The sequence below is a fragment of the Brachionichthys hirsutus genome, chromosome 20 (assembly GCF_040956055.1).
Source record: "Brachionichthys hirsutus isolate HB-005 chromosome 20, CSIRO-AGI_Bhir_v1, whole genome shotgun sequence".
NCBI lineage: Eukaryota > Metazoa > Chordata > Actinopteri > Lophiiformes > Brachionichthyidae > Brachionichthys > Brachionichthys hirsutus.
In genome coordinates, this window is record NC_090916.1 from 10519330 (window position 1) to 10532712 (window position 13383).

The following is a 13383-nucleotide window of genomic DNA, read 5'->3' on the forward strand; positions in this document are numbered from 1 at the left end:
CTGATTGGTCTGGATGCAGCGAGCTTTAGGTGTCCGTGCTGAAGCCTGTCTGGATCTGACTCTTCTCCCTTCCTGTCAGGGTGTGAGACTGAGGGCAGCGAGCTTTAGGTGTCCGTGCTGAAGCCTGTCTGGATCTGACTCTTCTCCCTTCCTGTCAGGGTGTGAGACTGAGGGCAGCGAGCTTTAGGTGTCCGTGCTGAAGCCTGTTTGGATCTGACTCTTCTCCCTTCCTGTCAGGGTGTGAGCGGCGCCCTGGCCGTGCTGATGAAAGACGCCATCAAACCCACGCTGATGCAGACCCTGGAGGTGAGACATCCCACTGCACTCCTCATTGCCCTCTGGTGGACAATGAAGGCGCTACCGCCACCTCTGCTGGGGGCTTTTGGGGCAACAGGCCGTTCACATCCATTCTGTCTGTAAGAAAGTGTTGAATGAATAGCTAATACTGATACGTAGCTTTCTGTGCTACGGCTAAACCCAAACCTGCAGTAATGGCCGCCTGACGGTTACCGACGGTTACCGACGGCTACTGACGGCTAAGACACTGGACAAACAGATTCGTTGGGTCTAGCACAGGGCAAACGTTTTGACTCGCGGGCCACAATGGGTTCTAAAATTTGACAGAGGGGCGGGGCCAGGAACAGATGGGTGGATCGTTTGTGTGAACTAATATAAATGATAAAAGGATTTGTCGTTTTCCAGGAATCATTACGGGGAAAAGGTTTAATTATAGTAAAATGTGATTTAATGATATAATTTGGACAAAGTCGGCGGGCCTGACCTTTCTTTATGTGACGGCGTCACAAACCTGTACGTCTGTCCACGTTGATCGGGACGTACGGCGGACATGCGTGGATTCATGCGTACGACGGTTTCTGGATTTCAGCGTACGCGAGTCTTGATGCCCGAGGCCCCTGGTCTGGAGCAGCGCCCCCCTCTGCCCTCGGTGGGCTAGCGTTCCGTCTGCTCAAGGATACCGATGGAGACTCGCGCTTCCTGTGAGCGCAGCGACTCGGCGTTAAAGCAGAAGCACCTGCTGCTTGTTTCCCTGAATCACCTGAAATGTTAAATCGTCTTCTCATGTCCCAGGACGGCACATTTTATCATTTATCGCTCAAAAGTCCCGCCCAAAGGTTTGAGTTAATAGTTTTCACGTGTCCGTGACTCTGAAGTGTGGGGTCATCTTCAGAGGCCCTTTGAAGTGACGGTCTGGGTTTATCACTCGGGACGCGTCCTCCTCTTTCTCCTCTTCCCACCCTGAACGTCCCCCCTCCTCGTCCGTAGGGGGGGGGGGGTCATTCCTGAACAGCTTTCTGTGGAGGCGTCTGTGGAAATGATCTCAGTCATTCTGTGCATTTCTCAAACTTCCTGTCTTTCAAACGAGCATGTTTTCTAGGGAGGGGCTGCAGACCCCCCCATATAGACGGTCAGGTCCCAGTGTGGACGTCCAGGCTGCTCGCTGGGCTGGGCTGGGGGCGTGGCTGCCCCAGAGAAAGTGACCGTGCCGTCTTTGACCCACGCCACAGGGTTCTTCCCCCTTCGGTCTCCAGAAGTGAGGTTCAGCATTGGAGCTCCGCCCAACGGAGGATGCATGAGATGAGCATGTTTCTCATTGGACAACTATTCTGGGAGGCTGTTGTTTTCCCTTCTCGTGTTGTCGTCGCTCTTCTTCCTCTGTCCCGTCCTGTCAAACGGCTGATATCCTCCTCGGAGTGCCAGAAGAACGTAAACGAACTCCCGACCTTCCTCCTTCCTCCCCCTCGAGGAATTCACACGCGACCTAACTCCGTTTTCGGAGCTTTCCATTGGTTCAGCCGCAGCAATGTGATCTCGCCATCCAAACTGGCTGAGGCCCCGCCTCATCTGAGGTGGTTGCCCACGGCAACGTAGTTGTGAATAACCCAGATAAACGGTCGGCATCTATATTTCGGCCAGCCTCCAGGAAAGCGTTCGGATCAGCACGGGAGGGAGGCCCCGCCCACTCTCAGCCGAGCGACTTCTGTTTAGGCATATGCAGGTCCGTCCAATCACATGCCAGTGTTTGTGAAACGTCGTGCTTTTCTAACGGTCTGTATTGTTTCCTACCCCCCCCCCCCCCCCCCCTACGTGTTTGTGCGCCCCTCTCGCTGCCGCAGGGTACGCCCGTGTTTGTCCACGCCGGGCCCTTCGCCAACATCGCCCATGGAAACTCCTCGGTGCTGGCAGACAAGCTGGCCCTGAAGCTGGTTGGACGGGATGGCTTCGTGGGTGAGAGCACACTGATCTGCCAATCCGAGGGCCTCAGAGCCAGGCGGGCGGGGCGGGGCGGGCGGGGCCATGAATGGGCTTCAGTGTTCTGGCTCCGCTCTGGCTCTGAATGAACCGTGGAAGTGTTGCGTAACAGAGTAGAGGAAGCTGAAGCAGCTCGGTCATCTTCAGCTTCCTGCGGCGTTCATTTTGTCTTGCTGCAGAAGTATGTCTGGAATGTGTGTGTGCGTGTGTGTGTGTGTGTGCGTGCGTGTGTGTGTGTGTGTGTGTGTGTGAGAGAGCGGGGCGAGTCTGTGCATGATCCTCGTTCAGAGGCGTTCCCCTGTGAGCTTGGGAAGCGTGAGAACAGAGGAGCTGGAGGCTCGAAGTCCGTCCCCCCCCCCCCCCCCCCTCGTCTGTGTTTTTGTTACCGTACTCTCAGGTATGCCAGGAACTCGGCCTCCCTCTTTTTGCCCCGCCCCCCTCACTCCCCTAATGCATCAGCTTTTATGTAATTTCTAATTTCATCTGATTCTGAAATATAAACCCAATAATTCTGGTTCATGTCGCTCTTTTTGATCAAACACGAAAGATTAACCCCTCAGTGGACCAACATGAAATGAGCTCTTTGGACAAATTCGATTTTAACCGTAGATATGCTGCCGGTGGGTGATGGATGGATGGATGGATGGATGGATGGATGGATGCTCCTGCATCATCAAATGTCTGGAGCAGCGAGCACAGGTGACCTCTTCCTGCCTTAAACGCCGGGTCTCACCTTCTGCAGAAACCTCAGCAGCAGATCATCTGGCGATGCATTCTGGGCAACGTTCCCTCTGAGCTGCGAAAATCTCCGCAGAGCACAAAAACAAAATCCAACCTGAATTAAAAATAACAGAAACACGTAAAAATTCATCCTGTGCTACTGCTCAACATGAGCCAGACCGGCAACCGGTGATTCCGCTCGTCTCTGATTCTGCTCGTCTGTCTCTGATTCTGCTCGTCTCTGATTCCGCTCGTCTGTCTCTGATTCCGCTCGTCTGTCTCTGATTCCGCTCGTTTCTGATTCCGCTCGTCTGTCTCTGATTCCGCTCGTCTCTGATCCTGCTCGTCTGTCTCTGATTCCGCTCGTCTGTCTCTGATTCCGCTCGTCTCTGATTCCGCTCGTCTGTCTCTGATTCCGCTCGTCTGTCTCTGATTCTACTTGTCTGTCTCTGATTCTGCTCGTCTGTCTCTGATTCTACTTGTCTGTCTCTGATTCTGCTCGTCTGTCTCTGATTCTACTTGTCTGTCTCTGATTCTGCTCGTCTGTCTCTGATTCTACTTGTCTGTCTCTGATTCTGCTCGTCTGTCTCTGATTCCGCTCATCTCTGATTCCGCTCGTTTTATTTTTTAATCCTTAAACTACAATTTATACAATTAATACATTTTCTTAAATAACATCAATAAATAATAATACATTAAAATTGATCAGCAATATTAAATAGGGAGCACAAAATATAAAACACTTTAACCTATAAAACCAAAATGAGGAAGTCCGGTCGTCTTCTCCCACCGGAGTCACGGTGAAGCCGTACGCTACGCGCGCTACGTACGATACGCACGCTACGCACGCTACGTGCGCTACGTCATAGTTCCTCGTCTTTGCTTTCGACTGACCCTCCTTTGTTTTATCATCTCCGTCTCTCTCCGTCTCTTTTACGCCGTTAAATATTTCTCCGCGCTGTGTCTTGAAGGTTTGTTTACAACCGCTCTTCTTCTGCTAATACTCCCTGCACGCACTCTGACAATCAGGGCGCCACTGCCAACTACTGGAGAGGATGTGCAATTACACTTTAATCTAGTATGGCAAAAAAAGCATGTTCTCCGCGGTCACGGGCGCCCCCCCTGACATCGCACCGCCATTTGAGAACCACTGTATTCGTGGAATGTGTAAGCAGTTTGTCCTGCTCTTGTCTCCACTCAGCCACAGAGGCTGGCTTCGGAGCAGACATCGGGATGGAGAAGTTCTTCAACATCAAATGTCGGGCTTCGGGTCTGCAGCCAAACGTGGTGGTGCTAGTTGCAACCGTCAGAGCGTTGAAGATGCATGGGGGTGGCCCGAACGTGAGTTAACGCAGCGGTCAGGAAACCCCCCCACACACAACCCCCCCGAATTACATCGGAGGATATCAGGGTTTCTACACAACCTGAATTATTTGAGTTTTAACCGTTTTAACCGTGCTTTTCATGAACGACACTGCTACATTGTAACGCAGTAGAAATATTCATTTGTGTGGCAGCCGAGTAAGTGTGTTTAGTCGCCTTTGTCCTACTGATCAATCACTGATAGGTCAGATTTCTCTCTGCTGCAGCCCCCCTCATGTGATCCCATTCCTAACATCCCCCCCCCCGACTGAACCCGGAGCCTCGGGTTACTGGCGTTAGAGCTGCTCCATTGAAAGCAGGACGCATGAATCCCATGAATGATGAAATGCTGAATGCTGTCGGACGAATGTTCACTTTGTTGTGATGATTTGTCTTTGTGTGTTTGCAGGTGTCAGCTGGTGCACCTCTCCCCAGAGAGTACATCGATGAGGTACCAGCTCTGGTGATGATGTAATAATACGTGATATCCAGAGAGAAACATTATTATTCATGAAATCCCTTCAGATCAAACGGAATGATTGGCTGAACCAGTTTTATCTTCGTGGTTTGGATGATTTCAGGATCGAGAGCACAGGCCTCCGCCAAGCAGCTCGTTCCCCCTATAATTACATTCAGACCGTCCACACGGTGATCTGGATCAGCACCAGAAGGTTCTACATTGTTCTTGGTGTCTTTATACACCAACATGAAAGTCGATGTTGGTGTATAAGTCTGATCTTATCTGTAAAGGGGCTTTTCAATGTTAAAATTAAATCTTTTTCCCCCGACTCCATTCTGGATCGGATCCAGATGAAATTCGGTGGTGTGATAGAGCCCCCCCCCTTACATGATTGTCTTAAATTCCATAAACATCGGTCAATAATCAACCGAGCTATTGAGGAACAAGGTTTGAAGCGCCATTGACTGCAATGTTACTGAACATTTCAAACCGATCCAGAATTCAGGATCTCTTCTGGATCACCAAAATGTAATGATCTGTTCCTGGTAGCGTTCCAAACAGTTCCTGAATATTTCCTGAAGATCTGTCCGGAACGTTCCGAGTTATCTTGCTAACGGACAAACCTCCGTCTCTGCGATTCTAAAAGGATTAAATCCGCGTCGCGAGGCTGTGTCTGATCGATCGGTCGTTGCAACGCGCCGATAGAACTTGTTTGATGTTGGTAAAGCCAGTAATAGCAGCTCTGTTGTTCAGGCCTCCGCCATGACACACAATTACATCCCATAATTCCAGTTTGCTCGGCTCAAGCTCTCGTCGCTTTCTTACTGTGATGAAGAGGAAAAATAAACAACTGATGATGACGATGACGAATGGCTCAATCGTACGATCAAAACAAAGAATGATGCTCGGGTTAATACGGCGCCGTAACAGCCTTGTTGCTATGCTACAGGCGTCACAATAACGGCCGTCGCTTCACACCCAACGGAATGTCTGAGCTCTGTTTCTGTCTTCTCCTGGAGAACCTGAGCCTGGTTGAAGGTGGTTGCCGTAGCAATCTCAAGAAGCAGATCCAGATCGTGCACCTTTTCGGGGTGCCGGTGGTCGTGGCGCTAAATGTCTTCAAGTAAGATGTCAAAAGTCCTCGCCAGCCTTTCTGTGATGCGGCGTGTTCTTCATGGTCACGGCGGTTCCTCCCATTCCTCAGGACGGACACTCGGGCAGAGATTGATCTTGCGTGTCAGATTGCGAAAGCGTGCGGCGCCTCCGACGCCGTGCCGTGTCATCATTGGGCGCAGGGCGGCCGAGGCGCCCTGGAACTGGCCCGTGCTGTGAACGAGGCTGCCAGCAGACCCAGCAACTTCCACTTCCTGTACGACTTGCAGGTAAGTCATCGTAATCTGTGAAGCTCAAACATCCGGCTGTCCTCCGAAGGACAAAGCTTCATCATCATCATCATCATCATTACATACTAGTGAAAGCTTAGCAGGAGGAGCATCAAACCAGGAACGTGAACCCTGTTCTATTTCCTCCATTTCGGTAAGAACCCTCAAATCTAGCGGTCCTCGAGTGGAACCTCGGTTCTCGAGCGACCCGGTTCTCGAGCGACGCTGTTTTTGACCAAATAAATGGAGTTTAAAATGCCTTGGAAGTTGCACAGATGTTCGGAGTTTGAACACACGAGTGGAGCCGAGGCGAACCAAAGGCACGCCAACGAAGGCGGAGTCTGTCCGAGGAGGTCCGGTTTGCAGATTGTGGCTTTGTTCCCTTTAGCGACGCCCGCCTGCATTTGCTCCTCCCTTTGATGCTTGCCAGCGCTCGCATGCTTCACCCGTCTTTCCTGCAGATGCCAATCGTCCAGAAAATCCGAACGATTGCCCAGAAGGTGTACGGAGCCGATGACATCGCGCTGTCTCCAGCGGCCCGGGCCAAGATAGATTACTACGACAAACAGGTGGGATCAATAACACGCCCGTGTCCCGCGTCCTCCCCTGCTGACCGCTCAGCGGCTCTTTGTGCTTTGCTTCCTGCATCCAGGCCTACGGTTCGTTGCCCATATGCATGGCCAAGACTCACCTGTCCCTGTCCCACATGCCTGATAAGAAGGGGACGCCCACCGGCTTCGTGCTGCCCATCCGAGACGTCCGTGCGAGCGTCGGGGCCGGCTACATCTACCCGCTCGTAGGAACGGTACGCATGGGACAGCAGCTTCATGCTAACGGTAGCTCTGTTCATTAGGGCCCAAAGTCAGAGACTTCAAAGCGAATGGATCACAAACCTGGATCGAGCGCATCGATTTGCATTGTGGATGCTCTCCTCAGACGAGGGGGGGGGGGGGAGTGGAAGTGTGCTTCTAACCCAGGAACAAGCAGAAGTCCGTTCATGAAGGTTTTAGGGCCAAATCTGGAACATGTTAGCTTCATGCAAAAGGCTCTCCGGCCCCGGGTTTTGTCTTGCAGGCACTGCAGGGCGTCGTGGGGTGTGTACGTTGTCTGTTTGGACTAGGAGACATTCTCGGGCTGTCGCTATGGGGTCGCTGGTCTGCCTGCTTTACCATGAACCCGCTCTGTGTTTGGGTCTCTGCAGTCTGACGTCTGGTTTCTCAGGAGGCAGCTCCCTGAGGACGTTGCCTCCTGTCGCTTTATCGGTTTACCCTGGGGCCTGAGCTTTGATAGGCTGAGGCCGAGGTGTCAAAGGCTGGGCATGCTGGGAAGGCCTGGCAGTGTCTCTGTGTGGCGTCTGTCCAGTCTCAACCCTGCCTTTGATCTGCTCCGGCCCGCGGTGCTGCTGGCGTGTTCGTAACCCTTGAACTGTGACTCCCAACCGAACAGTCTCCAGATTGTTCTTTGAAGTCTCTGACTGTCAGACGGATCAAAGATAACCGGAACAGAAGATTCACTTTGAAGTAATTGTCATGGCTCAAACGAAACAAATCTACGCAGACTATATATGATTAAAAAAGCGTCCCTCATTTCTGTCTCAAACAGATGCTGCAGGACAGCGTCCCTCATTTCTGTCTCAAACAGATGCTGCAGGACAGCGTCCCTCATTTCTGTCTCAAACAGATGCTGCAGGACAGCGTCCCTCATTTCTGTCTCAAACAGATGCTGCAGGACAGCGTCCCTCATTTCTGTCTCAAACAGATGCTGCAGGACAGCGTCCCTCATTTCTGTCTAAACAGATGCTGCAGGACAGCGTCCCTCATTTCTGTCTAAACAGATGCTGCAGGACAGCGTCCCTCATTTCTGTCTAAACAGATGCTGCAGGACAGCGTCCCTCATTTCTGTCTCAAACAGATGCTGCAGGACAGCGTCCCTCATTTCTGTCTCAAACAGATGCTGCAGGACAGCGTCCCTCATTTCTGTCTCAAACAGATGCTGCAGGACAGCGTCCCTCATTTCTGTCTAAACAGATGCTGCAGGACAGCGTCCCTCATTTCTGTCTCAAGCAGATGCTGCAGGACAGCGTCCCTCATTTCTGTCTCAAACAGATGCTGCAGGACAGCGTCCCTCATTTCTGTCAAACAGATAATGCAGGACAGCGTCCCTCATTTCTGTCTCCAACAGATGCTGCAGGACAGCGTCCCTCATTTCTGTCTAAACAGATGCTGCAGGACAGCGTCCCTCATTTCTGTCTCAGACAGATGCTGCAGGACAGCGTCCCTCATTTCTGTCTCAAACAGATGCTGCAGGACAGCGTCCCTCATTTCTGTCTCAAACAGATGCTGCAGGACAGCGTCCCTCATTTCTGTCTAAACAGATGCTGCAGGACAGCGTCCCTCATTTCTGTCTCAAGCAGATGCTGCAGGACAGCGTCCCTCATTTCTGTCTAAACAGATGCTGCAGGACAGCGTCCCTCATTTCTGTCTAAACAGATGCTGCAGGACAGCGTCCCTCATTTCTGTCTCAAACAGACGCTGCAGGACAGCGTCCCTCATTTCTGTCTAAACAGATGCTGCAGGACAGCGTCCCTCATTTCTGTCTCAGACAGATGCTGCAGGACAGCGTCCCTCATTTCTGTCTCAGACAGATGCTGCAGGACAGCGTCCCTCATTTCTGTCGAAACAGATGCTGCAGGACAGCGTCCCTCATTTCTGTCTCAAACAGATGCTGCAGGACAGCGTCCCTCATTTCTGTCTCAAGCAGATGCTGCAGGACAGCGTCCCTCATTTCTGTCTAAACAGATGCTGCAGGACAGCGTCCCTCATTTCTGTCTAAACAGATGCTGCAGGACAGCGTCCCTCATTTCTGTCTCAAGCAGATGCTGCAGGACAGCGTCCCTCATTTCTGTCTCAAACAGATGCTGCAGGACAGCGTCCCTCATTTCTGTCTCAAGCAGATGCTGCAGGACAGCGTCCCTCATTTCTGTCTCAAACAGATGCTGCAGGACAGCGTCCCTCATTTCTGTCTCAAGCAGATGCTGCAGGACAGCGTCCCTCATTTCTGTCTCAAGCAGATGCTGCAGGACAGCGTCCCTCATTTCTGTCTAAACGGATGCTGCAGGACAGCGTCCCTCATTTCTGTCTTAAACAGATGCTGCAGGACAGCGTCCCTCTTTTCTGTCTCAAGCAGATGCTGCAGGACAGCGTCCCTCATTTCTGTCTCAAGCAGATGCTGCAGGACAGCGTCCCTCATTTCTGTCTAAACAGATGCTGCAGGACAGCGTCCCTCATTTCTGTCTCAAGCAGATGCTGCAGGACAGCGTCCCTCATTTCTGTCTCAAACAGATGCTGCAGGACAGCGTCCCTCATTTCTGTCTCAAACAGATGCTGCAGGACAGCGTCCCTCATTTCTGTCTCAAACAGATGCTGCAGGACAGCGTCCCTCATTTCTGTCTCAAACAGATGCTGCATCTATGGACAAGTGCTGCGAATTAGCTTCACAATTTCAGTTTTGGACACTTTCAGTAATATCTTCTGATTAGCTCCACAAAGGAGGTTCTGTTTCTGCTGTCCTTCACCAGGACACTGTGGACAAACAGATTTGTTGTATCTTCAAAAGCTCTGGATCAAGACCCAGAAGAATCTGCCGTTACTCAAAGTGAATAACTTCTAAACTAGTAATGAGATCAATGTGAATCAAATTGCTAAAGGTTTGTTTTCATGGTTAAGGAATCTAAAGATATAGATTAAATAAATGTAGGGCCGTTATTATTACCCTCGCCGAAGAGGAGGCGAGGGTATTGCAATTGGGTGCGTTTGTCTGTTTGTTTGTCTGTTTGTCTGTCCGAGCGCATAACTCAAAAACTAGTAACCCAATCGACTTGAAATCTTTACACAAGCAAGGTTCTGTCCGTGGCTCGGTCCTCCCCGAGAATGGCGTTGATCCGGATCTGGATCCAGATTCTAGAATTATTTTTACATCTGGAATTGTGCCTGTACTGTAAACTGCCACTTTAAGAGGGAGGGACACGAATGGCATGATGGGAAAAAGAGTCCAGAAGGAGTCTTGTAGTACGTTCCGGAGCAGCAAGCTAGAGCAGGTTTGGCCCCTCTGATCCGGAAGCCCTGTTTACTGTCTCACAAGATCCAATAGTCTTTTGGAGGCGGGGTCTGCAATCTCTGATTGTCTTTCTAGTTTGCCATTGCAATGCCACAATTCATGCACATTTACTACAAATTGAAGTATACACTGTGTATACTTTGATTTCTGTTGTGGACTGTATATTATACTAATATATAATGTACTGTACATAATATATGATCTAACCTTTACTTGTAAATGAAGTCTATACTCCGATCCTGTATAAGTCGTCCTTATCTACAGAATTTGAAATTGAAATTCTGTTGAAATTGTTTTCTGTTATTTTATGTGGGGAAAACTGATTTGACATACGATCGGTTTGGAGTTACAAGCTCGGTCCGGGAACGAATTATACTTACTTGTATGTCAAGGTATTACTGTGATTGAATTATTCCCTAAAAACAAGAGTCTGTTGCCAGGGCGACCAGCTCTACTCACCTTCAGGACGCTTCTGTTCTCGGCCTTTAATTAGATAACACATACATTTTTATTTATCATTACAGACCCAAAATGCAGCTTTTGTGGTTGTAGAATTCCTATTTAAGAATGGAGTAGAAATATTCTGGCAGTAACCTTGATCCATCGGTGTGGTCGCCTGCATCAGCGCCATGACCTTCTTAACTTGTCTGTAGCTTCTTGACTTGTCTGTAGCTTCTTTACTTGTCTGTAGCTTCTTTACTTGTCTGTAGCTTCTTTACTTGTCTGCAGCTTCTTTACTTGTCTGCAGCTTCTTTACTTGTCTGTAGCTTCTTAACTTGTCTGTAGCTTCTAAACTTGTCTGTAGCTTCTTTACTTGTCTGTAGTTTCTTGACTTGTCTGCAGCTTCTTGACTTGTCTGTAGCTTCTTAACTTGTCTGCAGCTTCTTGACTTGTCTGTAGCTTCTTTACTTGTCTGTAGCTTCTTTACTTGTCTGTAGCTTCTTTACTTGTCTGCAGCTTCTTGACTTGTCTGCAGCTTCTTGACTTGTCTGTAGCTTCTTTACTTGTCTGTAGCTTCTTTACTTGTCTGTAGCTTCTTTACTTGTCTGTAGCTTCTTGACTTGTCTGTAGCTTCTTAACTTGTCTGTAGCTTCTTAACTTGTCTGCAGCTTCTTGACTTGTCTGCAGCTTCTTGACTTGTCTGCAGCTTCTTGACTTGTCTGCAGCTTCTTTACTTGTCTGTAGCTTCTTTACTTGTCTGCAGCTTCTTTACTTGTCTGCAGCTTCTTTACTTGTCTGTAGCTTCTTTACTTGTCTGTAGCTTCTTTACTTGTCTGCAGCTTCTTGACTTGTCTGCAGCTTCTTGACTTGTCTGTAGCTTCTTTACTTGTCTGTAGCTTCTTTACTTGTCTGTAGCTTCTTTACTTGTCTGTAGCTTCTTGACTTGTCTGTAGCTTCTTAACTTGTCTGTAGCTTCTTAACTTGTCTGCAGCTTCTTGACTTGTCTGCAGCTTCTTGACTTGTCTGCAGCTTCTTGACTTGTCTGCAGCTTCTTTACTTGTCTGCAGCTTCTTTACTTGTCTGCAGCTTCTTTACTTGTCTGCAGCTTCTTTACTTGTCTGTAGCTTCTTTACTTGTCTGTAGCTTCTTGACTTGTCTGCAGCTTCTTGACTTGTCTGTAGCTTCTTGACTTGTCTGTAGCTTCTTGACTTGTCTGCAGCTTCTTGACTTGTCTGCAGCTTCTTTACTTGTCTGTAGTTCCTCTGACCTTTTGGGGGGCCTTTTGAGCCATATTTAGATGACGGGAACAAAGCGATCACTGTTTGTGGCTAAACTCATCGCTGCTCGTCTTTGGGCTCGTCGCGTTGATCTTATTTATGCAGGGTCTGAGAACAGAGCAGCTGTTTGTGGTTAAACTTTAGTAGGGTTTTAGTTATTACCTTTCATCGGGTTTTGTCGCATATATATTTTCATGACAGTTTAAGAATGGATGCGCACACAGGCCGTCACCTTGTCTGTGCACCTCGCGTGGAGGTTGCGGCGAGATGACGTCTTTGTATCTACAGTAATGTCTCTGTTTTACAGCAGAGTTGTGGTTCGTAATTTCATCTACAAGTTTTTAAGGCCTTGACATTTTGAATGAGGTACAATGAAGGTATTTTTAAAGCAGTCCATTTTTTCTGATATTGGCGTTTTCCTATAAAAATTGTCTGCCTTTGCCCTCCCCAGATGAGCACCATGCCTGGTCTGCCAACCCGACCTTGTTTCTACGACATCGACCTTGACCCAGTCACAGAGGAGATCACCGGGCTCTTCTAAGCGCGCTCCAGGTAAGGGGAGGATCCAGCACAAAAGCCAGAGCCCCATTGGGTGATGCTGCATTTGACTATCTATCTACTATCCTAACTAATAGATGCTTTCTGGTCTTTCCCAAGGATCCCTCAGCTCCATGCTGTCAGACCCCCCCCCCCCCCCCTGCTGTGTTCACAGGAGCCTTGGCTTCATGCTGTATTTGCATATCTGTGTGATAAACCAAAGACGACCAGCAACATCCTGCGTGTGACGAGTCGATTTAAGTCTCCCATCACTTTGAATTGTGCTTTCATTCGACTGGAATGTTACTCATGTTACTCAGGCTCAATGATTTGCTTTTGTACTCCTAAAAGCAATAGTATTGGTTATAACCATTAACGTCTCTGTAGATTTCACACTCAGGTTTGCGTCCTTGTTCTTGCAGTGTAAGCTGTTTTTTATTCGATATTAACATCCAGTGCCTGTGTGTTGAATGAAAGCTGCTGTAAAGTACAGAACAGTTGACCTAATGTGCTAATTATCTTTATCGTCATTGTGCTGTGTGCCTTTCCTAATAAATGTGTTGTGTACTCTTGACTGTGCGTGTTTGTCCACCTTGGCTCAGTCTGTTTAGTCCGAGCGCCATCAGGCCGTCTCCTGGTTCTCCAAGAAGAACCTTATAAACGGCGGATGAAGACGTTTCAGTGCATCCATAGTTTATTGCTTTCTTTTTTTGGTAAAGAAAAAGAAAGCCTTCTCATTGGTTCTCTCTCATACTAAAACACTAATAAATAAATCAAAAAGTTTAGTGCCAAATCACCTTACGGTACTTTGACATCT

At 49.0% G+C, this 13383-nt stretch overlaps 1 protein-coding gene across 1 annotated transcript in view; it reads left to right on the forward strand.

Moving 5' to 3' along the window:
- Nucleotides 1-13126, forward strand: part of mthfd1l (methylenetetrahydrofolate dehydrogenase (NADP+ dependent) 1 like) — a 35904-nt gene extending 22778 nt beyond the window's left edge. The window contains exons 19-28 of the mRNA XM_068754151.1: nucleotides 238-306; nucleotides 2136-2247; nucleotides 4193-4332; nucleotides 4763-4804; nucleotides 5833-5936; nucleotides 6018-6195; nucleotides 6657-6764; nucleotides 6848-7000; nucleotides 12481-12581; nucleotides 12687-13126. Of these exons, the coding sequence (XP_068610252.1) occupies nucleotides 238-306; nucleotides 2136-2247; nucleotides 4193-4332; nucleotides 4763-4804; nucleotides 5833-5936; nucleotides 6018-6195; nucleotides 6657-6764; nucleotides 6848-7000; nucleotides 12481-12570 (996 nt within the window). The 3' untranslated portion in view covers nucleotides 12571-12581; nucleotides 12687-13126. The remainder of the gene's footprint in view (nucleotides 1-237; nucleotides 307-2135; nucleotides 2248-4192; nucleotides 4333-4762; nucleotides 4805-5832; nucleotides 5937-6017; nucleotides 6196-6656; nucleotides 6765-6847; nucleotides 7001-12480; nucleotides 12582-12686) is intronic.
- Nucleotides 13127-13383: the final 257 nt, after the last annotated feature.